This window comes from Gopherus flavomarginatus, chromosome 4 (assembly GCF_025201925.1).
Source record: "Gopherus flavomarginatus isolate rGopFla2 chromosome 4, rGopFla2.mat.asm, whole genome shotgun sequence".
In the NCBI taxonomy this organism is placed as follows: domain Eukaryota; kingdom Metazoa; phylum Chordata; order Testudines; family Testudinidae; genus Gopherus; species Gopherus flavomarginatus.
In genome coordinates this window covers 127,575,511-127,601,183 of record NC_066620.1, presented here as the reverse complement: position 1 = coordinate 127,601,183, position 25,673 = coordinate 127,575,511, and the positions used below count along the sequence as shown (strand labels likewise).

The following is a 25,673-nucleotide window of genomic DNA, read 5'->3' as shown; positions in this document are numbered from 1 at the left end:
GAAATGCAATTTTTGAGAGTTTTAAGATGCCTAAAACCTCCCATATTGACTGTTGCTGAAGGAAGAAGACTTGCAAGGGATGAGTCAAGATGGAAATCCTTTCCCCACCATAACCAAGTGGATCTGCTGCTGCTTCTTAGGATTAGAGGCAAACTGTTGCTGTCCATATGGCTTTGGAGGTCAGACACTGGTTCTTAGAGGCTGTGGGATTTTTGCTGCCCAAATTGACATAAACAACATCTAAGTTCCTGTCAGTGGTTTACTAATATATTTAACTGCAAAAGTGAATGAGCAAATCTTTTTACTGCAGAAAAAAAATCTTATAATGTTGATTTATCTGGGATAAATGAGGGGTGAGTATAAATTGCTAATGTGGCACCTCTTCACTGTCAATCTTTCCTAAACACTCTTTTTTGGGGGGGTGGGGGGAAGAGAGATAAATGGGTGAGTGTTTTCCTGAAGAATCTTCTGTTTTACTGCATGAAGAATATAGGATGGTAATGAGTGACAGGACTGCAAACTATTAGCCAGGTTCTGAATAGTACAGCCCATGGATATCAACCAGAAATCTTTCACTCTGCAGGGGGAGTGTGTGGAGCAAAAACATTTCTACCCCATTCCCACTTCTACCCCCCCCACCCCACCCCACCCCACCCCCCAAAAAAAGACTGCTGAGAAGAACTATTCCTGGGCAGGGGGCCTAAGAACAAGGCATGCAGGCAAAAATTTTTACGCATAATCCATTGGCTGGGCGATGATCCTGTCCTTAGTAACCACACACAATACTCATGATCGTGCTAAGACTGCCTGTACATTGAGGCTGTGTGTGGGGCTGCAGCAGGTCAGAGTATGGGTGCATTCTAATGCTGGTTTTTGCCTCCAATTTTTTGAACCATATGTGGGGGTATTAGTTACTAAAGGGTGTCCCAGATTCACTTAGCAATTAAAAGTTCAATTGTGACTTAATCACAGCCCTGTCTTCTGCACTGGAAGGCATTGTACTTTAGGAAGGTACAATGCCTTCCAGAGTTTGCTGCCATATAAGGGGAGCAAACCCAGTGTTTACATTCTGTAAGGGTGTGCAGTGTACACTACTTAGAATGGATAGGTAGCTCCATTGCCAGATGCTGGTGCTAGTGAGTGCTAGCAAGAACAGCCCTTGTGTACAGGAGAGTGCAGGGATTGGGATTGTGTCCCATCTGTGTGCAACAGACACAACCATGTTGGAGGCTCTTGGGCCTTCCTCCCTTTTGCATTCATGTGGAAGCCTGACAAAATCTGCTAGAGCTGGTTGACTTTTTATTTTTATTTTTCAATTCTTTTGCAACAAAAATCCCTTTTTACCAGCTTTAATTAATTCTGTTTTTACTTAATGATTTTTTTATTCATTCAAGATTTAGCTTTCAGATGTTCTTGTTGTTCTTACTATAGGGTTTACAGGGAATATCTGTAACTTTGCAAGAAAGAAAGAAAGTCTGGGATTGTCTCTGGAGCGAAAGCTGACGTTTTTATCTTATTCATACTGGTCCCGAGAGATATTAAATGTGAAGAATGATTCAAATATTTAACCCACAACCTGTTGCTGAAGAGGATTTTAATTAGGCATTGCAGACACCTGTCTCTTCTCTTATCCCATTGCTGCTCTGTGATCTGGTTTGTTTGAAATGCATTGCTGTCATCACTCTTGTAATGGGTGTGCAGGTGTGTTTATAACATAAATTACTTCCAGGTCTAGTATTAATGAAAATGAAAATGTTTGTTGGCAGTCCCAACTAAAAGACTGAAGTATGAAGACTTAACTACTCTTACCCCCTACTGCTGGTCACTCTAGGTCAGATTTGCGGGCACACTGGTGATGTGGTGAAGTGAAATCCTGTCTCACTATTGCTTTCTGCTTTCCTGTTCTATAGTTAAGAGGATTTCTCTCTCCAGGATTGCCAATCTGGCATTCTTCACAAGCACAAATAATTTTTAAAGTCTTCATGGTTATTGGCTAATAGAAACTTTGGGAAATGTAGATAGCTGGGTTTGTGATGACTGGGAGAACCGTATGGTGACTTGTCTGCCTGGTGCGAAGGTTGCGGATCTCTCGAGGCATCTACACAGACTTATGTGTAATGCTGGGGAGGAGCCGGTGGTCTTGGTACATGTAGGTACTAATGACATAGGGAGGGGTAGGAAAGATGTCCTGGAAGTCAAATTTAGGCTGCCAGGGAAGAGACTGAAATCCAGGACCTCTATGGTGGCACGCTCAGGGCCAGGTAGTCAGGCAAAGCTTCTAAGTCTCAATGCGTGGATGAGATGATGGTGTAGAGAGGAGGGGTTTACATTCATTAGGAACTGGGGAAACTTCTGGGATTGGGGGAGCCTATACTGGAGAGATGGGCTCCACCTAAACCAAAGTGGAACCAGACTGCTGGCACTAAACATTAAAAAGGTTGTAGAGCAGTTTTTAAACTAGGAGATGAGGGAAAGCCGACTGCTGCAGAGGAGCATGCGGATCAGACACAGACTTCTCTTAGGGGAGAGTCTGATGATAGAGAATCTCCAGGTTATAGTCAGGAGCAGAGGACAGAAGAGGATAATGTAAGGGCCGGATCAGATGATAAACAGTCACATAAAGAATCTCGCACATCAGAAAAGGGCAGACAAATAAACGGGGACAAGTTATTAAAGTGCTTGTACACAAATGCCAGAAGTCTAAATAATAAGATGGGTGAACTAGAGTGCCTCGTGATAAAGGAGGATATTGATATAATAGGCATCACAGAAACCTGGTGGACTGAGAGCAATCAATGGGACACAATCATTCTGGGGTACAAAATATATCAGAAGGACAGAACAGGTTGTGCAGGGGAAGGAATGGCACTATATGTGAAAGAAAATGTAGATTCAAATGGAGTAAAAATCTTAAGTGAATCCACATGTTCCATAGAATCTCTATGGATAGAAATTTCTTGCTCTAATAAAAATATAACGTTAGGGATCTATTATCGATCACCTGACCAGGACAGTAATAGTGATGATGAAATGCTAAGGGAAATTAGAGAGCCTATCAAAATTAAGAACCCAATAATAGTGGGGGATTTCAATTATCCCCATATTGACTGGGAACATTTCACTTCAGGACGAAATGCAGAGATAAAATTTCTTGATACTTTAAATGACTGCTTCATGGAGCAGCTGGTACGGGAACCCACAAGGGGAGCGGCAACTCTAAATTTAATCCTGAGTGGAATGCAGGAGCTGGTCCAAGAGGAAACTATAGCAGGACCGCTTGGAAATAGTGACCATAATACAATAGCATTCAACATCCCTGTGGGGGGAAGAACACCCCAACAGCCCAACACTGTGGCATTTAATTTCAAAAGGGGGAACTATACAAAAATGAGGGGGTTAGTTAAACAGAAGTTAAAAGGTACAGTGACTAAAGTGAAATCCCTGCAAGCTGCATGGGCACTTTTTAAAGACACCATAATAGAGGCCCAACTTCAATCTATACCCCAAATTAAGAAACACAGTAAAAGAGCTAAAAAAAGCCACCGTGGCTTAACAACCATGTAAAAGAAGCAGTGAGAGATAAAAAGACTTCCCTTAAAAAGTGGAAGTCAAATCCTAGTGAGGCAAATAGAAAGGAGCACAAACACTGCCAACTTAAGTGCAAGAGTGTAATAAGAAAAGCCAAAGAGGAGTTTGAAGAACGGCTAGCCGAAAACTCCAAAGGTAATAACAAAATGTTTTTTAAGTACATCAGAAGCAGGAAGCCTGCTAAACAACCAGTGGGGACCCTTGACAATCGAGATACAAAAGGAGCGCTTAAAGACGATAAAGTCATTGCGGAGAAACTAAATGGATTCTTTGCTTCAGTTTTCATGGCTGAGGATGTTAGGGAGATTCCCAAACCTGAACTGGCTTTTGTAGGTGACAAATCTGAGGAACTGTCACAGATTGAAGTGTCACTAGAGGAGGTTTTGGAATTAATTGATAAACTCAACATTAACAAGTCACCGGGACCGGATGGCATTCACCCAAGAGTTCTGAAAGAACTCAAATGTGAAGTTGCGGAACTATTAACTAAGGTTTATAACCTGTCCTTTAAATCGGCTTCGGTACCCAATGACTGGAAGTTAGCTAATGTAACGCCAATATTTAAAAAGGGCTCTAGAGGTGATCCCGGCAGTTACAGACCAGTAAGTCTAACGTTGGTACCGGGCAAATTAGTCAAAACAATAGTTAAAAATAAAATTGTCAGACACATAGAAAAACAAACTGTTGAGCAATAGTAAACACGGTTTCTGTAAAGGGAAATCATGTCTTACTAATCTATTAGAGTTCTTTGAAGGGGTCAACAAACATGTGGATAAGGGGGATCCAGTGGACATAGTGTACTTAGATTTCCAGAAAGCCTTTGACAAGGTCCCTCACCAAAGGCTCTTACGTAAATTAAGCTGTCATGGGATAAAAGGGAAGGTCCTTTCATGGACTGAGAACTGGTTAAAAGACAGGGAACAAAGAGTAGGAATTAATGGTAAATTCTCAGAATGGAGAGGGGTAACTAGTGGTGTTCCCCAAGGGTCAGTCCTAGGACCAATCCTATTCAATCTATTCATAAATGATCTGGAGAAAGGGGTAAACAGTGAGGTGGCAAAGTTTGCAGATGATACTAAACTACTCAAGATAGTTAAGACCAAAGCAGATTGTGAAGAACTTCAGAAAGATCTCACAAAACTAAGTGATTGGGCAACAAAATGGCAAATGAAATTTAATGTAGATAAATGTAAAGTAATGCACATTGGAAAAAATAACCCCAACTATACATACAATAGGATGGGGGCTAATTTAGCTACAACGAGACAGGAAAAAGATCTTGGAGTCATCGTGGATAGTTCTCTGAAGATGTCCACGCAGTGTGCAGAGGCGGTCAAAAAAGCAAACAGGATGTTAGGAATCATTAAAAAGGGGACAGAGAATAAGACTGAGAATATATTATTGCCCTTATATAAATCCATGGTACGCCCACATCTTGAATACAGCGTACAGATGTGGTCTCCTCACCTCAAAAAAGATATTTTAGCACTAGAAAAGGTTCAGAAAAGGGCAACTAAAATGATTAGGGGTTTGGAGAAGGTCCCGTACGAGGAAAGATTAAAGAGGCTAGGACTCTTCAGCTTGGAAAAGAGGAGACTAAGGGGGGATATGATAGATGTATATAAAATCATGAGTGATGTTGAGAAAGTGGATAAGGAAAAGTTATTTACTTATTCCCATAATACAAGAACTAGGGGTCACCAAATGAAATTAATAGGCAGCAGATTTAAAACAAATAAAAGGAAGTTGTTCTTCTCGCAGCGCACAGTCAACTTGTGGAACTCCTTACCTGAGGAGACTGTGAAGGCTAGGACTATAACAATGTTTAAAAGAGACCTGGATAAATTCATAGTGGCTAAGTCCATAAATGGCTATTAGCCAGGAAGGGTAAAGAACGGTGTCCCTAGCCTCTGTTCATCAGAGGATGAAGATGGATGGCAGGAGAGAGGTCACTTGATCATTGCCTGTTAGGTTCACTCCCTCTGGGGCACCTGGCATTGGCCACTGTCGGTAGACAGATGCTGGGCTAGATGGATCTTTGGGCTGACCTGGAACGACCGTTCTTATGTGAGGGTGTAATTTGAATCCATAGCCAGGGAATCTTTATGTGGTTTCAGTAACATGTAAGATCAATAACATTGACCTTTCCAAGTATCAGAGGGTAGCCGTGTTAGTCTGGATCTGTAAATGCAGCAAAGAATCCTGTGGCACCTTATAGACTAACAGACGTTTTGGAGCATGAGCTTTCGTGGGTGAATACCCTTGCATCTGAGGAAGTGGGTATTCACCCACGAAAGCTCATGCTCCAAAACGTCTGTTAGTCTATAAGGTGCCACAGGATTCTTTGCTGCATTGACCTTTCCTTAACTGCAGGCTGAGTCTCTTCCTAGTCAGATCTGGAACTCTGGTAATCAGGCATTTGGGGATGAGACTGGGAGCTTCTTAAGCATATTCACAGAGTAACCATGGTATCTTTTTATAAGGGTACAACTGAAGGACAAAGCTTGGGAGTTCTCAAATTTGAGATCAAGGTTTGGTTTTACAATCAAGGCATCCTTTTCATTTGGAGATTACCACAATGGGAAAATAATAAAATATGAGAACAAAAAATCCCCTAATATGTGGCATGAAGGCAGCTATTATATTTAACAACTTTTGTTTTGTTTGTTTTTGTTCTGTTAAGAAGTTTGGGCTCTAACCCTAAGCCTTGTTTTCTCCCTATAGAGCTGTACAAGGGAGAAATTCCAACTTCAAGATGGAACAGTTCTCTCGCTTGAAGAATGTCAGTGCATTTCCTCAGATTACAATTTAAATTGCTTAGTGAATCCGGCATAAAGATCCACAGAGACAGGAGTATGATCTTTTCCCCCTGCCAATAAGCAGGGCCCTGACCTGTATACAAAGGCTTGTATGTGCTTTTTTGAATAATCAGCTGGATAATTGGTATGGCCCTCGTGTGCTTTTTGCACCTTTCCTCCAGCTGGAAAGTGAATTTTCATTTGATAGATAATCTAAACTGAACTCTAAATTTCCCTTAAAGATTTTCTTGGAAAGATATTATTTGTGTACAAAGCAAACCAAAAAAGCTGTCTTAATGAGTGAACAAAAGAAGAGCTCAGCTTCTGAGTGACCTGCTATATTTGAAAACTAAAAGTGTTAGCTATCTCTGCTCATTCTCGGCAACAGAGAGAAACAAATATCTAGATCTGAATATGCCAATCAAACTCATTTTTTTCCTGCAAAATAGATGAACTTAGAGAAAGTAGCACCAAGGAGTGCTAAAAAATTATCCTGGTTTGCTGAGTCAGTTTAAGCTGTTGAATCAATAGATTTATCTTGGTCAAAGATTGTTGATGTCTATCGGTATGTCTACACTGCAGTTAGACAACCGTAGCTGGCCTGTGCCAGCTGCCTCGGGCTCACAAGGCTCAGGCTGTGGGGCTGTTTAATTGTAGTGTTGATATTCAGGCTGGAGCCCAGGCTCTAGGACCCTGTGAACTGGGAGGTCCCAGAGCTCAAGCAGCCAGAGCCCAAATGTCTGCACTGCAGTTAACAGCCCCTCAGCTTGAGCCCTATAGACCTGTGTCAGCTGGCACAGGCCAGCTATGAGTGTCTAACCGCAGTGTAGAATATCCTGAGTCTGTCTTCTGTTGTGGTCTCAGTGTGTATTGTCAAATTTCTTATCTCCCATGGTTAATTGCAATGAGAGATCATCAGGGGTCATGACATAAATGTATCTGACATGACCCCTGTTGTGATCAACAGTTATTCCAACATGTTCCAAAAATTGTAAGAAAGCACTTGAGTGTAAAACGAGGTGCAAAAGTTCACAAATCTGGAGGCATATGTTGAGTTGTCTGCTGTTCTCTGCTATGATGGTCTGAAATTATACTTTGCACACAAATGGCTTTTGCAGATTTATTGTAGTGTGGTTTGCAATTTTGCTTAACTTTTTGCAGAGGCCTGCTGGAGTCTTTTCTGACTGCTGTGGTAGAATATGGCATCTCTGAAGGTGAATTGCAGAGCAACAATAACAATAAAATCAGAAAAAATGCTTAATACACCTCTACTCGGCTATAACACGACCCGATATAACACGGGTTCGTGTATAGCACGGTAGCAGCGGGGCTCAGGCAGCACTTTAAAGGGTCTGGGGCTTTGGCTGCTGTGGGGAGTCCTGAGACCTTTAAATCACCGCTGGAGCCCTGTCGCTGCTACCCTAGGGGTGCGGCCGTGGGGCTTGCCGGCAATTTAAAGGGCCCGGGCTCCCCGCAGCAGCTGGAGCCCGGAGCTCTTTAAATCACCGCCGGAGCCCTGCCACCCTTACCCCGGGGCTGAGGCAGCGGGGCTCGCCGGTGATTTAAAGGGCCTGGGGTTCCCCACAGCGGCTGGAGCCCAGAGCTCTTTAAATCACCGCTGGAGTCCTGCCGCCCCAACCCTGATATAATGGGGTTTCAGCTATAAAGCAGTAGGGATTTTTGGCTACCCACGACTGCATTATAGCAGAGTAGAGGTGCACATGTTAAGTCTTTAAGACTTATATATAGAGAGAGAGTATCAGATCTTCACTTTCTGTGAGAGGACCTGAGTAGTAATTCCCAAGAGCAGGGAAGGATGAAGGAAGGATGCTGAATCTTAGATAATCAAAGTAATATTTTCCCCGTGGTTACTCCAACATTCAGCATACACTCTCTCCTAAAGTGAGAGAAGGCAGAATGGTAGCTGAGGTTACAGCCTCATGCATCATGATGTCTCAGGTCCTCCAGCAAAGAGCGAGAAGTAAGGTATTCATATTACCTTAGATGGAAAAACAAATTGAAGAAAACAATGTTTAAAGCAGACTTTATATGTCATAGAGAACCAGTTAAGAGCAAAACTGAAAGGTTTGGGGCGGTTTTGGTGTTTTTTCCCAGTTTGCTTTTTCAGTCATGTTGCTTGTAAGAAATAATAGTTTTATTAAGAAAATAGTGGATAGCTTCAGAACTTCTTAAAATAATATTTGTGGGATAAATAGAGAAGGAAGATACAATATTGACTAATTAGAACGATTGAGTTTATGTTGGGGTTTCTAATTTTATTTATTTATTTATTTAATTTCAGGGACATCACCCAAAAGCTCCTTATTCAGTATCTAAACAGTGGGGCTCTTTGTGGACAGCATCTCAGGATTGGAAAGTGCCGAGGAAACCTTAACTAACACATGGTCTTGCAAATGTATCAGCGCTTATAGCACTACTGCAATTCCAAGACCTGAAACAATGTCAGATAAGGAAGACTGTTCTTATTAGTGAATATTTAAAGTGTCCAGAAGTAATGCTTTTACACTGTAGATACTACCTTGAGAGAAAATCTATTTTCAAAACTCATCAAAACTAATTTTCTTGATAACACTCAACAGTAAACGGCCAGTCACTATTAATTATTTTGATGGTTATTTTCATAATAATTGTAGGCTGAACTAGTTTGGTTTTCATAGGTGCCTTTAAATATTCAGACTTCTATCTGATTCTCTTTGGTTTGACAATGGGGCTGGATCTTTACTGAAGGATTTCTTCTATTTCTTGTTTTTTGCCTGGTCTTTCTCACAGAATTTTGCTACATCTGCTCTTAGTGCAGAAGAAAACTAGGAGATATAGACACAAGCTAAGTTAGCCTTTAAAAAAAAGCCAAAACTATTTGTTTGAGTTGATTTATCTTTTCTGGATCAGTTCACTTTCTCTTTATCTGCAAAACAGGCCTGTCACCAGCAGTGGCAGTATGTTTTAACCCTCACCTAAAAGGCTCCCTCTCTAGAGATGAGAGGCAAGTTCAGAGTCGAGGTTCATTCAACCATCTGTCTGTCTATTGAGACTGCCAACAACGGTGCCAGTTGTGGTGGATTTTTGATATTATCACATGCCTAACAGAACCTGGACTGAGACAACTAACTCATTTCATTTTGTTAACCAAACAGCATCTTATATGAATAACTTTGCATTCACAGTAGACTTGAGCTGGATTCAAAAGATTGATGACTACTAGTAGTGGTGAAGAGTTCTGCTTCCATTATCAGTCCTAGTCTAACCCATTCAATTTCCATGCTGAATACCCTTAACACTTCGTATCTTAAAGGGATACATAGGTCATTGTATAAGTGTTATGATTAATTCAAAAAAGTGCACCATTTAAAATCCTCTTGGCTCAGTGCTGTCTATTTCATGCATAAAACGAAAGAATAACTAGTCTGAGAGAGAATTCCAGAGTTACCAAACAAAGTTAATTCTACAGCCATTGCCAGCACAATAAGCTGAATTACTACTCACACTTACAAAGGTTGATAATGTTTAGGAATCAGCTAAAGATACCACTGAATAGTTCTGTGCCACTATATTCTGAGAACGCAGCTACATTATAAGGATATTACAAAACAATTAGCCTACTACAACATAACTTAATTATATTCTATCCTTTGATGCATGGCAAAGTTTCTGTCATTCCAAAGGTAAGTGGCCCAATTACCTCTAGCCATGAAAAGAACTAGGGGAAAGGAAACCTCCGTGAAGTTCCCCTCACAGCGTTTTCCCTGATTCATTCTAGTGGGTAGGGTTTGCATACCCTTTGACAGCATTTTTGTCTTTGGATGCAATGGGTCCTGGGGAAATCTGCAGGGTCAGCCCTGTTTTGAGGCTACTTTCCCCACTCCAGTTCCCTGAAGACACAGCTCTTTTTCCTGGGCTGGCAAAGTCTCGAAGGGAGATTTCCCACTTCAGAAGGTGGGGGATAGCACAAAGGTTAAGGCTGCTTTGCAGGCCTTAGAGGGCAGTGCATTGCACTGCACACTGACTCTCCCTCTCCTAGTCCTTCTGCACCTGTGGATTCTCAACACTGCAGAGGGCTGCATCCTGGCCACATAGGGCGAAAGGATTGTGTGTCATGGAGCAGTCCCTCAATGTGATACATTTTAGGGAAATGACGACTCTGGAGACTAAAACGTAACTCAGGCACATGAACTAAGGGAAAGATCAAAATCAACATTTTTAAACTTTTAAACTGCACATTATAGTAGAGGATAAGTAAAACTGTATGAGAACTTTATACACTTCTTCAAAGAGAGTTTTTAAAAGGTCCATTCATTATTTGATGTTGGGGAGGTTATGACCCCACTGCAGTGACTTGTCTGACTGACTTTAGGAGAAGCTGTGTAAGTCTTGTTTGTCTTGGCTGGCCTAACCTTGATTTTTTTGGCAGAGATTGTAAGTTCTGGCTTTGCTGCATTTGTTTTGGAATAACTAGCTAGACGACCAGCTAGATGTGGTTGATGTGCTCGATGTGCTCTGGAGTGCTTTCTTTTTCCCCTCAGGTATTCTAAGTGCCAACAGTATGCTTGGTCCTGTCATGTCACAAACACATTGGCCATGCCTGAAGGACATTATCATTTAAAAGCAAAGATCTGACAGAAATGTTCATGGAAATCCAAAGAATGACTTTATCACAGGATGGCTGGCCTTTAAGGGTTCAGCCTGTGACAGATCAGCTAGCCTTCCTCACCGCCAGCTGATCCTAATTGCCTGGAGATCATGTGGCTCAACTTAGATATCAGACCCAGCTGCTGGGGGAGAGCTGGAGATTTCCATAAAGAGCAAGGTGAGCTTAGCTGGAGTCAGGATACCCAGAAAAGAGGAGATGGGACGTGTCTTCTCTCTGAGAAGCAGCCTGAGGGAAGGCTGAGAAGTGGAAAGGAGAGAGGAGCAGACAGGGTGAGCTGGAAGCCTGACTGGAGACAGGTACCCGGATGAGCTGCAGCCTGTCTGAACTCCTGTGGGAGGGGAGGAGTGGGCCAGCTCCTGGCTATTGGGGTTGTTTGAGGCATAAGAGCAAATGCTGAGTCATGGGAAAGACTATGAAGGCTGAACTGTGCTTGTGAGGAAGACAAGGCCTGTTGGGGCTAAAGATTCAGTTCTCATATTTTCAGTTGGATTTCAATAAAGAATTTTGCCTCCCTGGAAGGAGCAGGACTTTGCAGAGTGGTCTGGCTGGAGGGATAGAACACTTGCAGCTGGAGTAGGCCAAAAGACATGGGGAAATTGAGGTAAGGGTTCTGCAATACCACATCTGGCCAGTAGAGGACAAACTGAAGTGGCAACTCTACCAGAAACTTGTGGACTGTTTTTTCATAGGTTCATAGATTCTAGGACTGGAAGGGACCTCGAGAGATCATCGAGTTCAGTCCCCTGCCCTCATGGCAGGACCAAATACTGTCTAGACCATCCCTGATAAACATTTATCTAGCCTACTCTTAAATATTTCCAGAGATGAAGATTCTACAACCTCCCTAGGCAATTTATTCCAGTGTTTAACCACCTTGACAGTTAGGAACTTTTTCCTAATGTCCAACCTAAACCTCCCTTGCTGCAGTTTAAGCCTATTGCTTCTTGTTCTATCCTTAGAGGCTAAGATGAACACGTTTTCTCCCTTCTCCTTGTAACAACCTTTTATGTACTTGAAAACTGTTATGTCCCCTCTCAGTCTTCTCTCATCCAAACTAAACAAACCCAATTCTGCCTGCCTGCCTTCATAGGTCATGTTCTCTAGACTTTTAATCATTCTTGTTGCTCTTCTCTGGACCCTCTCCAATTTTTCCACATCTTTCTTGAAATGCAGTACCCAGAACTGGACCCAATACTCCAGGTGAGGCCTAACCAGTGCAGAGTAGAGTGGAAGAATGACTTCTTGTGTCTTGTTTACAACACACCTGTCAATGCATCCTAGAATCACGTTTGCTTTTTTTGCAACAGTATCACACTGACGACTCATATTTAGCTTGTGATCCACTATAACCCCTAGGTCCCTTTCTGCCATACTCCTTCCTAGACAGTCTCTTCCCCTGTATGTGTGAAACTGATTATTCCTTCCTAAGTGGGGCACTTTGCATTTGTCTTTTTAAAATAGTGAGTATTAATCCAGAACAGGGACAATGTTTTAGTAGAATTGGTTGATACGTCTTAAACAATTTCTTTTCCTTAAAAAATTGCTTTTTTTACCAAAACAAAATTTTCCATCAAAAATTTTCAGCATTGTTGAAATTTAACATTTTATCACAAAAGCTGTTGAGGTTCTAAATTTTCATCAAAAACCCTATTGAAAATGTTATCAATAACTGGATTTTGTAAATGAAAATTTTCCATAATGTTTTTTATCATTTTTAATTTTTAAAATAATTGGGGAAAACATGAAAAAATGGGGGAAAATATGGGTGTGTTTTGAAAACTTTGAAACAACAGCAACTTTGAAATTTAATTTTTCTCATTAAAATAGGTTTTCAGTTTTTGACTGGCTCTACTATGCCTTTTAGGAGTTATACCTAAAGATTTTACATATATAAAAGTAATAGTTCAGTACTCAGTTAGCAAAATAGCTACATTACTAGAGCCATTTATTGAAAAGTATTTATAGGAAAGGTCTTTTAAAGTAGGTGATGCTGTGAGAGCTTTTGCTTTATCCCATACAATCAAAATATAAAGCTAGTTGCATGTTTTAATAGGTAAAATGAGTACTTTGCTGAAGAAAATAGTTTGGTGGCATCTTTCAGTGATGGTGTCATATCTCCTTCAAAAAGAGTTTTGCTTCATCTCTATCCCCATTTTATTATAATAATACTCTATATATAGCTATCTTTCTATTTCAATAAAAATCATTGTTCTTTTTACTTCACTATCCTCACTTTCAGAGATATTGAGGTTTTAAATGACAGCGACATGGTGTGAGTTCAACAGTGGGGACAGAATTCTAAATTCTAAGCTTGGCTGTGGTACTGAGTATGTCTACACGGCGATAAAAGACCCATGGCATGGACATGGCTGGCCCAGGTCAGCTACTCAGGTTCTCAGGGCTTGGGCTGCGGGGCAATAAAATTGCAGGGTAAACTTTTGGGCTCATGCTACAGCCTAGGGTCTAAACGCATGACTACACTGAAATTAAAAAACAGCAGTTGGCCCATACCAGCTGACTTGGCATTGCAGGACTCGGGCTAAGAGGGTGTTTAATTGTGGTGTAGACATTCGGGCTCAGGCTGGACTCAAGCTCTGGGACCTGCTCCCCTCACAGGGTCCCAGAGCTCATACTCAAGCCCAAGCCTGAACATCTACACCTCAGTTAAACAGCCTCTTAGCCCGAGCTTGAGTCAGCTGGCACATGCCAGCTGCAGATGTTTAATTGCAATAGACATATATAAGACTCAGCAAGGGGAGAAGGTCTCCGAGTCCAGGCCCCAACCTGAGCCTGAACATCTGTGCTGCAATTTTATAGTCTCACTGCCAGAGCCCCGCAAGCCAAAGTCAGCTTGCCTGGGCTCTGAGACTTGGTTCTGTATGGTTTTTATCATGGTGTAGACACTCCCACTGACTCAGTAGCTCGTACCCTCAGTTTCCCCATCTGTAAAGTAGGAATTGCTACATATTTTTATTATGTATAAATAAAATGTTACTTAAAACATTTCCTTCCAATTCAGATACCTCTCATCCTCGTTTCCTCTCCCTTCAACTCTCCCCTTTTTTTCAGACTAGCTTTTTAAGATGTTAACTTTAATTAATTAAAGTTAACTTTTGTTTTTTCCATTCTGTTTCCCACCACTTGTACCAGCTTCAATGTGGAGCATTTTTGGTTGCTCCTCCAATCATCTGGGTGAAAATGACAGCAGATAATAGTATGACCATCCCATTCTCTTCAGCAATAATCTGGGTTGCTCATTGGTTAAAAAAGAAAATATTCTCTTACTTTGGATTTTAGCTGATTCGATCATTGCCTCTTAAAATAGGACACCTGTCTTATTATTCCTTAATCATAAAACAAAGAATCATAGAATATCAGGGTTGGAAAGGACCTCAGGAGGTCATCTAGTCCAACCCCCTGCTCAAAGCAGGACCAATCCCCAACTAAATCATCCCAGCCAGGGCTTTGTCAAGCCTGACCTTAAAAACCTCTAAGGAAGGAGATTCCACCACCTCCCTAAGTAACCCATTCCAGTGCTTCACCACCCTCCTAGTGAAAAAGTTTTTTCTAATATCCAACCTAAACTTTATTTATTGTTAGAATTGCCCAGAGGACCAAAAAAAAGTATTATGTGGTGAGCCCCAGGTATCTTCTTTAATTTGCAATGAAACTGAAATAAAACTGTGAAAGTGTTATTTTAAGATATTATCATCTTGACTTTTAAGCATTTTTAAGGAAGTCTTAACTAAACAGGTGAGTAGCATTCTGAATTGTACCTTTGATAAAATAAAGGGGAACTGAGATAAAAAATAATTATATTTATATAGCAGCTCAGCTCAAAGGGGCAGAAATCACTTCTATGAGCTAATTCTCACTTGCTTCCCCTAGTAGGTAGGGAACTATTTTGAAGATTTGGAATCTGAATCATACAAAGGTTAAGTGGCTTGCCTGTGATCTCACAGAAAGTGAGAGGCTGGGAAAAGAATAGGAACTGGATGCCTTGATTTGCAGTCAAGTCCCTTAACCAGGAGGTGAACCCTCCAGTCTGTGCTCTGTCTTTATATCTTTCCCCAATTTCAATTTCAGTCAGTTTCCATTCACATTCTCCAAAGAGAAGAACAGTGGAGGCCATATTTTCAAAAGCAGCCTCCAAAATTATATGTACAGATTTGCATGCCAGTTTGTACGTACAGATTAGTGGCTTTGCATGTCTGAGGTTTTGCATAAATCTGGGTGTGTAAAATATCACCTCCTTTTTCAGAGGCTGGGTTTCAGTCACTTAGAAAACATGGCTTTGACATCTTGTGTGGTGTGAGGAGTCTCTCATTCTCACTTTTTGCTGTTGACTTTTGATCATGTTACCTATTATCCATTTAAATATATGCGTGTCCTGTTCAGTGTAGCTATTCCATCAACAATAGCTGGTATTATATATGGAGGATGTCAGGTCTAAACAATATATTACTTTCAAGCAAAGTATTTTCTTATTTCAAAAAGCCACTAAATGCCAAACCATTAGTAGTGCCAATGCCACTGTTTTAAATTTTGACCAGAAGACTAATATTTTTCTTGGTCCCAAGGTCTACAGCAATGGTATAAACTATCATGATTTTATTGTGAATCTCCCTGCATTTGATGTTTATCTTATAGCCCCAGCTTCCAGAATCCTGTGATTATATAAGAGTCTGAGACTGAGTTCTCTCACTCACTCACGCTTTTTAAAAAATTTCTAGCTCTCATGGTTGCAGAGAGAAGCTTGAAAATGTGAAACCTAAAGGCCCCAAGCCCAGAAGCCAAATAAAAAGAACTCAACATTTATTAGTTTTTACAAAATCTCAGAATTTAGGCCAATCTCAAGATTTTGGGGCCTGTCTCATAACTGTTGAATGCTTGAGGTTGGGAGTACTGCTATAGACAAGGAACAAGAGAATGAGCCACCTGGAAGCTTTAAAATAGTTGTGGTTTAAAGAAGAATTAGTGGAAAATCTAGATATTTTCTGGGTGTAACCTTAATTTTACATTTTATAGCTGTTCTTTTAAAATGTGACCATTATTTTATATTAGACACACGTTTCAAATCCATTCTCATTTGGGTTTAGGAGGATAATGCGTATGTTTGAAAATCTAACAAACCATCTAAAATCCAGTCATGTTGTGCCCATGTAAGTGCATAAGTATTCCTTCATGCCTTATCATTATTGCAATAAACTGATGGAAGAGCAAGATCCCAGTTGGTGGTATAATTTGTCAAAGCCATCTCTTTAAAGGTGCCGAAGAGTGTATATTCTGTCTCCCAAAATATACAAAAGGTCTAGGGGGGGTCACTCTGCTTGTTGTGTAAATGTGATGATAAAATTGCCACTGAACCATGTCAAAGAAGCTCATGTTTCTGCTTGGAGCTGCAAATTATGGGTGTGATAGAAAACAGAAGACAGATGTACCTGGTATAGTAGAACTATTCTAGATTGCACCTCAGACATCTGCACAATTCCATATTTTGCACCAAAAAATAACTGTCCCACATCTCTCCTTCAGTAAATATTTAATAGCTGAGTAGTCTCGAGAGATCTCATATTGCTAAGAAGTCATTAATTTTACTATTTATTTACTGGTATACTAGTGCTGAAAACCACAATAAACTGCTTTTTGATAAAAGCAAATGTACATTAAAACTGGCTTGTAAAGAGTCCATGGGTCACCTTATTAAAGAAAATTTTTGAACTATTTGGTATGATTCTTTGAGAATTACTTTGAACATAAACAATAGGTTTCCTTTTGTTTGTATTATGATTTATTAAATCCTTTTGGCCCCATACAGATGTATTGACTTGTGCCCCTGGAGGTCTTGTTAAATCATGCATAACCCTAAAGATTACTTCCTCGCCACTGACTGACAGAAATGTTCCTGTAATCTTTCTTCTGCACTGTGACATGTCAAAGCATAGCCACCTCTAAACGATTAAAGGGGTAAACATATGGGCCACTCATTAAGGAGGGAGAACCACTGAGTTATTTCCACTTTAATGTTATCCTTTAACTCAGGCAGTATAATTTCATTTTCAGGCTGTAATTGGGTCCTGACTGGATCCCAGAGCTGTAGGATGGTGCATATCCTTTAACCAGACTTGAAGAATTGTTTTTCTCAGTATCCTAAAATGTTACTGGGAATGGTTACAGCCTTTATCTCGTCCTATCACAGAATGTACATACTGTGGGTTGGTGTACAGCTCACCTCTCCTTGATTAACAAGATAACTCAAAACAACTCCAGGACAAAGCTTCTCCCAGTCATGACTCTTGTTTAGGATTTCTCCCTTTATGGCTTCTCAATCACAATCTAGCAGTCTCCTCCTACTTCCCTTATATCCAGGGTAGCATTAATGAACCACACCTGCCCCAATCAGCATTCCTCTGCAGGGTCCCAACTCCTGCTGAGAGGGTCTGCCACTCTCTTACAATTACTTTCTACAATTAAGTCTTCACTGCAGACTTAACTCAGCTCATGCTCAGCTACTGTTTTTTCTCTTAACATGCTCTGTGTTCACACATCCACAGCCTATCAATGCCACAAGGCAAGGCAGCCATCACTCCCTGAGCTGAAGGGAAGAACCCAAGGTACCTATTAACATGTATTGCTACTTTGAGGTAACTACAATAAAAATACACAGGCCCAGGCAGTCACAGCTATCCTGACCTTATGGTCCTCCAGTTCTTTCCCGTAAGCCCCCTGGAAATTCATGCCTGTATACCACTTTGCCATCTACCTGTGCTCTGGCCCCTGACCAGAAGTTGACTATCAATCTGCATCTGCACAGCATCCTACCTGAAGTTTACAGATTGTCTGCTTGCAGTTTCTCCAGCTTCATCCATCTCCAGCAAGACAAAGTCCACTAACAATCCTGTGGAACAGTGAAACTCTTACTTAGGCCAGGTTTGGGTTATAGTCTTTTGTAGCATTGATATGTCAGTCAGCAGTGAGATGCGGTGTGCTGGCAAAAGGTCCTAGCATAGATTCAGTTCTACTGACAAACAGTGCATTTGTTAGTATAGATTATTTTGCTTAGGGGTGGGCTGAAATAATCTATATCACTCTTTTGCTGGTATGAGTTGGAACCAGTGTAGTGTGCCAGTGTAGTGTACCTGCAAAGCCTTCCACGTGTAGACCTGGCCTTAGGTTTCAAACATTCAACTTCATTTTCCCCCCATCGCTCGATGCTCAGACACTGCCTTAGTGCCTGCAGTTGAGTTTTTAGTGTCCACCATTAAAACCTTGTTAAGCAGTTCTACAGGCTGACTCATTCAAGCTTTAAAGCCAGATAAAGATAGAAAAATACAAGGTTTTAAAAGAACTTTCCCCTCTCTGTATCTTTTTTTTACCATACAGATCATTAAGAGAATGTTGTTGTTTTCTAATTTTCATTTAACTCATTTTATTCTATATTTAGTTATATTAGTTATTTTAATTCCTCTTTTCATTTATATATATCCCAAACAAGAAATATACTGAAGAAATTTATCTCTTAATTAAACCTCATCATTTGCACAGAATTTGAATTATGTAGGAGATGGAAAGTGTGAGGGAGAATGTTCCTTTTGGACCAGTCTGCTCCTTGGCCATTCCACTTTTTCCCCACAGTACATCTTTGGAGAGAAAAACAGAATCTACATTCTGCTTGGCTGTCTGTCTTATTTCCATATCCTGTCATACCCCAGGCCATTTCCATGTTTGGTTGTTTTGCATTACATGTCAAAAGCAGCAGAGTCCTTGACACCTTATAGACTAACAGACATACTGGAGCATGAGCTTTCGTGGGTGAATACCCAATTCATCGGATGCATTGGTATTCACCCATGAAAGCTCATACTCCAATACGTCTGTTAGCCTATAAGGTGCCACAGGACTCTGTTGCTTTTACAGATTCAGACTAACATGGATCACCTCTGATACATGTCAAAAGGAGACATCCAAACCAAAACATGATATCATGTTCAGGCTGGACTCACCCAGGATGCTTCAAATGCTGAAGGCATCCTGTCCTGACTTATAATTAGTCTGCATTTTTCCCCTGGCTTATATACTTATATTATATTTTATATTATAAAATATATTATATTTTAATAATCTCCTGCCACTTGACTGCACTCCCATGCAATTCTACCTTTCTGCTGCTGGCTGGTCATTGTCTTCTCCTTGAAGTGTTAGAACCTAGCATACTACTATACTATGGATTGTGGAGCATCCAATATCCAAAACATGTCTGGCATCAGCATTTCAAAGAGGAGCAGCAGCAGCAGACAGCTAGGCAGGGAAGGAGGGCATATATGGGTCTAGCATTGGGATACTTGCCCTAAATAGGGAACACACCAGCAAATGTAACTGCATGAGGAACATAGACTCATAGACTCATAGACTCTAGGACTGGAAGGGACCTCGAGAGGTCATCGATTCCAGTCCCCTGCCCTCATGACAGGACCAAATACTGTCTAGACCATCCCTAATAGACATTTATCTAACCTACTCTTAAATATCTCCAGAGATGGAGATTCCACAACTTCCCTAGGCAATCTATTCCAGTATTTAGCTACCCTGACAGTTAGGAACTTTTTCCTAATGTCCAACCTAAATCTCCCTTGCTGCAGTTTAAGCCCATTGCTTCTTGTTCTATCATTGGAGGCTAAGGTGAACAAGTTTTCTCCCTCCTCCTGATGACACCCTTTTAGATACCTGAAAACTGCTATCATGTCCCCTCTCAGTCTTCTCTTTTCCAAACTAAACAAACCCAATTCCTTCAGCCTTCCTTCATAGGTCATGTTCTCAAGACCTTTAATCATTCATGTTGCTCTTCTCTGGACCCTCTCCAATTTCTCCACATCTTTCTTGAAATGCGGTGCCCAGAACTGGACACAATACTCCAGTTGAGGCCTAACCAGCGCAGAGTAAAGTGGAAGAATGACTTCTTGTGTCTTGTTTACAACACACCTGTTAATGCATCCCAGAATCACGTTCGCTTTTTTTGCAACATTATCACACTGTTTACTCATATTAAGCTTGTGGTCTACTATGACCCCTAGATCTCTTTCTGCCATACTCCTTCCTAGACAGTCTCTTCCCATTCTGTATGTGTGAAACTGATTGTTCCTTCCTAAGTGGAGCACTTTGCATTTATCTTTATTGAACTTCATCCTGTTTACCTCAGACCATTTCTCCAATTTGTCCAGATCATTTTGAATTTTGACCCTGTCCTCCAAAGCAGTTGCAATCCCTCCCAGTTTGGTATCGTCCGCAAACTTAATAAGCGTACTTTCTATACCAACATCTAAATCGTTGATAAAGGTATTGAACAGAGCCGGTCCCAAAACAGACCCCTGCGGAACCCCACTTGTTATACCTTTCCAGTAGGATTGGGAGCCATTAATAACTACTCTCTGAGTACGGTTATCCAGCCAGTTATGCACCCACCTTATAGTAGCCCCATCTAAATTGTACTTTCCTAGTTTATCTATAAGAATATCATGCGAGACCATAACAAATGCCTTACTAAAGTCTAGGTATATCACATCCACCACTTCTCTCTTATCCACAAGGCTCGTTATCCTATCAAAGAATGCTATCAGATTAGTTTGACAAGATTTGTGATTTACAAATCCATGCTGGCTATTCCCTATCACCTTACCACCTTCCAAGTGTTTGCAGATGATTTCTTTAATTATCTCCTTCATTATCTTCCCTGGCACAGAAGTTAAACTAACTGGTCTGTAGTTTCCTGGGTTGTTTTTATTTCCCTTTTTATAGATGGGCACTATATTTGCCCCCTTCCAGTCTTCTGGAATCTCCCTTGTCTCCCATGATTTCCCAAAGATAATAGCTAGAGGCTCAGATACCTCCTCTATTAACTCCTTGAGTATTCTAGGATGCAATTCATCAGTCCCTGGTGACTTGCAGGCATCTAACTTTTCTAAGTGATTTTTTACTTGCTCTTTTTTTATTTTATCTTCTAAACCTACCTTCTTCCCGTAAGCATTCACTTTATTAGACATTACTTCAGACTTCTCAGTGAAGACCGAACCAAAGAAGTCATTAAGCATCTCTGCCATTTCCAAGTCTCCAGTTACTGTTTCCCCCTCCTCACTGAGCAGTGGGCCTACTCTGTCCTTGGTCTTCCTCTTGCTTCTAATGTATTGATAAAAAGTCTTCTTGTTTCCCTTTATTCCCATAGCTAGTTTCAGCTCATTTTGTGCCTTTGCCTTTCTAATCTTGCCTCTGCATTCCTGTGTTATTTGCCTATATTCATCCTTTGTAATCTGACCTAGTTTCCATTTTTTATATGATGCCTTTTTATTTTGTAGGTCACGCAAGATCTCGTGGTTAAGCCAAGGTGGTCTTTTGCCACATTTTCTATCTTTCCTAACCATCGGAATAGCTTGCTTTTGGGCCCTTAATAGCGTCCCTTTGAAAAACTGCTAACTCTGCTCAGTTGTTTTTCCCCTCAGTCTTGATTCTCATGGGACCTTACCTATCAGCTCTCTGAGCTTACCAAAATCCGCCTTCCTAAAATCCATTGTCTCTATTTTGCTGTACTCCCTTCTACCCTTCCTTAGAATTGCAAACTCTATGATTTCATGATCACTTTCACTCAACATACTTGCACCCAGGACCAGCACTTAAGTGGGGAAAATAAGGCTGAAAGCTTGCCTGCTCACATTGGAGGAGACAAAATGGGGGTGTCTGCCTGGGATGGAAAGATGGGTAAATGAGTGTCTAAATTGTGGGGTCTGCATTGGGGAAGTGCATAGTTGGGGTCTGGAGAAGAGTGTCTCTGCTGTGAGGACGGTGGTTGCAGATAATTGCAATGGGAAGCAGGCATTTCTGCTATCACCTGTGCTTTAAGCATACCGTCCTGCTCTCTGTCCAAGCCTGGTGACTCCCGGCAATGTTTCAAATATTTCCATTGTATACAGCAAATTTGGGAGCAATGGTCAATTAGGTAATGGGACTCATGTGACCTATTTGATTTCCACCTCAGCCATAGACTTTCTAGTGTGACCCCAGGCAAGTCACTTAGGGCAGGTCTACACTAGAAGCTCTGCATCGGCACAGCTACATAGATGCAGCTGCGCTGCTATAGCGTGTCTGGTGGAGACACTGTATGCCGACAGGAGAGCGCACTCCCATCGGCATAATTTCCCCACCTCCGCGAGAGGCGAATGCTATGTTGGTGGGAGAGTGTCTCCTGCCAATGTAGCACTGGTGCGGACAGTGCTTAGGTTACTGTAACTTGTGTTGCTCCAGAGAAAGTGTCTTTTCCACACCCCTGAGCGATGTAAGTTAGATTGACTTAAGCAGTGGTGTGGACCTGCCTTTGGACTCAGATTTTTAAAGGTGTTTAGGCATTGCTGCTCTCAGTGTTGGAATGCCTAACTGATTTAGGAAGCTACATCTAATTTTCAAAAGGGATTCAGGCACTTAAGGTCTGGGCCTTAACCTACTTTGGGCCTCATTTCCCTGTCTGTAAAATTAGGACAATAGCACTTCTGTACATAACAGGGATGTTGACGATAAAATCCATTACTTATTGTGAGACTTTCAGATACTGAATTGATGAGAGCCATATAAGTAGCACAGAAAGAGATCTTTCAAAGTATACTGTGACAAAGTTCCTCCTCTACCTTGGTGGGTCCTGCGCTTATTTGGCAGATTTGCTCACCTCAATGATCTTCCCCACAGTCTGGGTCAACTTTTCCTGTGTCTGATCAGGAATTGGGAGGTTTGGGGGGAACCCAGGCCCACCCTCTACTCCAGGTTCCAGCCCAGGGCCCTGTGGATTGCAGCTGTCTGTAGTACTTCTTGTAACAGCTGCATGACAGCTACAACTCCCTGGGCTACTTCCTCATGGCCTCCTCCAAACACCTTCTTTATCCTCACCACAGGACCTTCCTCCTGGTGTATGATAACGCTTGTACTCCTTAGTCCTCCAGCAGCACACCCTCTCACTCTCAGCTCCTTGTGCCTCTTGCTCCCAGCTCCTCACACACACTTCCCCTCCTCTAGCTCCCCCCTCCCTGACTGGAGTGAGCTCCTTTTTAAACCCAGGTGCCCTGATTAGCCTGCCTTGATTGGCTGCAGGTGATCTAATCAGCCTGTCTGCCTTAATTGCTTCTAGCAGGTTCCTGATTACTCTAATGTAGCCCCTGCTCTGGTCACTCAGGGAACATAAAACTACTCACCCAGTGACCAGTATATTTGCCCTCTACCAGACTCCTGTACCCCACTGGTTTGGGTCTGTCACAATACTTACACATTGATTATGAAAATCCACAGTGATATTTTCTAGCCTGCATATCGCTTCAGAGAGGGGGCCAAAACATTTTTCTTCAATTTCTTTGTGTTTCGATTCATTAAAAAATTAGGAAGAACTTTGTTTGCATGTGGCATGTTTTTCCTTAACTGCTAGGAAATCTGATTTGCTCCCCCTTTGTCCCCTCTCCCCCTACTTTTTTACTTTTCAATATAAGGGTGTGCATGCAGCACTGGTGACTGTCAGAGCTGATAGAAAGAATGTTTCACTCTTGCTGATTTCAGTGTTTCAGAAGCTTTGTTTTAACAGGGCAGACACCTGATCTCCTGTTTAGGAAAGCACTGGAACCTGCTGGTGAGAAATAATTGACATCAGATAAAATCCATTTCTGATTTTGCTTTTTGCCACTGGAATGCCACAGCTCTTTGAGTGTAATGAAACAGAAGTAGCTCCTCTTAATTCGTGGTCGTGAAGAAGTTTGGTGTTTGAAAAGACCCATCCATGCTATATTTTACATGTAGAAAGACTACTCCCAGTAGAGAGAAGGTGGGTGAAGTAATATCTTTTACTGGACCAATTTTTGTTGGTCCAATAAAAGGTATTACTTCACTCACCTTGTCTCTCACATCCTGGAACCAACACAGTTACAACAACACTGCATACAGCTCCCAATAGATCATCTGACAGTTCCCTCATTCTGCAATGATAGTTCATCTAAGCATGTTATTCCAGTAACACCATTTACTACTTTTGTCTTCAAACTCATTTTTATTTAAAAATGGAATATTTTCCACCTTTTTCTTCAACAACTTTTAAATCTAAGCAAAGGTGGCACTATATGGGGCAGATTGTCAGCTAGTGTAAACCTTCATCATAGCTCCATTAGAACTATAACTATTTACATCATCTGAGGATTTGTCCCTATCTGTATAATAATGTTACCTGGAGATAAAACTCTACGTTATGGATAAATGGTTTCAGGACTTGCCACTCTTCAGCCTTTTGATCAACTTTTCTAAGGCCTTCCTGAATGATTTCCTCATTTAATAATTTCCTGTTAGAGTGACAGGATTTTTACTTTTTTCAAAATAAAGTCCACAGTTACAGGGTGCATTGAAGTGTCTATATAGTTGATGAGGATTTCTGTATAATAATATGGCGGATATTTTTGGATGGAGTTACAAATTGTCCCTGCTGTTGACTGTTTAAAGTTGTGACAGTTTTGTTTGCCCTATGGACTGGAATGGCATTGACCTCAGAAACGGAAAGAAGGAAGTTCTGTTTTTTGCATAGCTTCCTATTCCCCATGAGGAACGCTGCTGTAGTATCAGAGTTAAAAGATGTTGGCTTTGCCTGTACAGGTCAATAGTGCAAAATGATTCATAACTTTCCTCTATATACTTCAGAAGAAGACTGTTTTTGTCTCAGACTGTGTTTTTTATTGGAAAAATACCTTCCCATCTGCAGAGCTTATTTAAGATTATTTTGGTTTAATATACCAGGTTGTTCCTAGGAAATCTCAGAAAGGATTGAGACTTAATACTTAAGTTTACCCAAGCAGGCCTTGTGTCTAGATTAGGTTATAACAGTCTTGTATGCATTTACTTGAATCTTTTACTAATCACTCAGAATAGTACTTTTTCTTTCTCTGTGGATATGGGGCTGCAATGCCAACAACTTTAAAATAAATAAATAAACAGCCTGTGACTCTGATCTGACTGGTTTGTGAGATGTACCAGCACACAGTGACTGATAAGGATTCAGAGATCCCTATCAACCTCTTAATAAATGTGGTATCCATTGGCATCACCTAAAACAGTGGTTTTAAAGCTTTTTTTCTTGTGACATAGTTGAAGAAAATTGTTGATGCCCGCGACCCAACGGAGCTGTGGATGAGGGGTTTCGGGTGTGGGAGGGGCTAAGGGCTGGGACAGAGGGTTGGGGTGCAGGAGGGAGTCAGGGCTTTGGGCTGGGGCCAGGAATGAAGAGTTTGGGGTTCAGGAGGTGGCTCCAGGTGTGGGGAGGCTCAGGGCTGGGGCAGGGGATTGAGGTGTGGGGTTGGGGCACAGGCTTACCTTGGGCAGCTCCCGGGCAGCAGTGCAAGGGGGGTGCAGAGGCAGGCTTCCAGAAGAGAGCAGCAGCAAGTCCAGCTCCTAGGCAGAGGTGCTCAGACAGCTCCACATGAGTCACACCCGCAGGCACTGCTCCCTCCTGCCCCCAGTTCCCATTGGCTGGTTCACCAGTGCGGAGCCAGTGCTTAGGGCGGGGGCAGCGTGTGGAGTCCTGGGGCCCCCCTGCCTAGAATCTGGACCCGCTGCTGCCT

At 41.5% G+C, this 25,673-nt stretch overlaps 2 protein-coding genes across 2 annotated transcripts in view; both read left to right on the top strand.

Annotated features, from left to right (window-relative positions):
* The window catches only part of LOC127049179 (uncharacterized), a 419,610-nt gene that overhangs the window by 110,763 nt on the left and 283,174 nt on the right, over window positions 1-25,673 (top strand). The window lies entirely within an intron of this gene.
* The window catches only part of NT5DC1 (5'-nucleotidase domain containing 1), a 278,111-nt gene that overhangs the window by 244,337 nt on the left and 8,101 nt on the right, over window positions 1-25,673 (top strand). Inside the window, 3 exon segments of the mRNA XM_050951616.1 lie at window positions 8,689-8,731; window positions 8,734-8,848; window positions 20,400-20,404. Of these exon segments, the coding sequence (XP_050807573.1) occupies window positions 8,689-8,731; window positions 8,734-8,848; window positions 20,400-20,404 (163 nt within the window).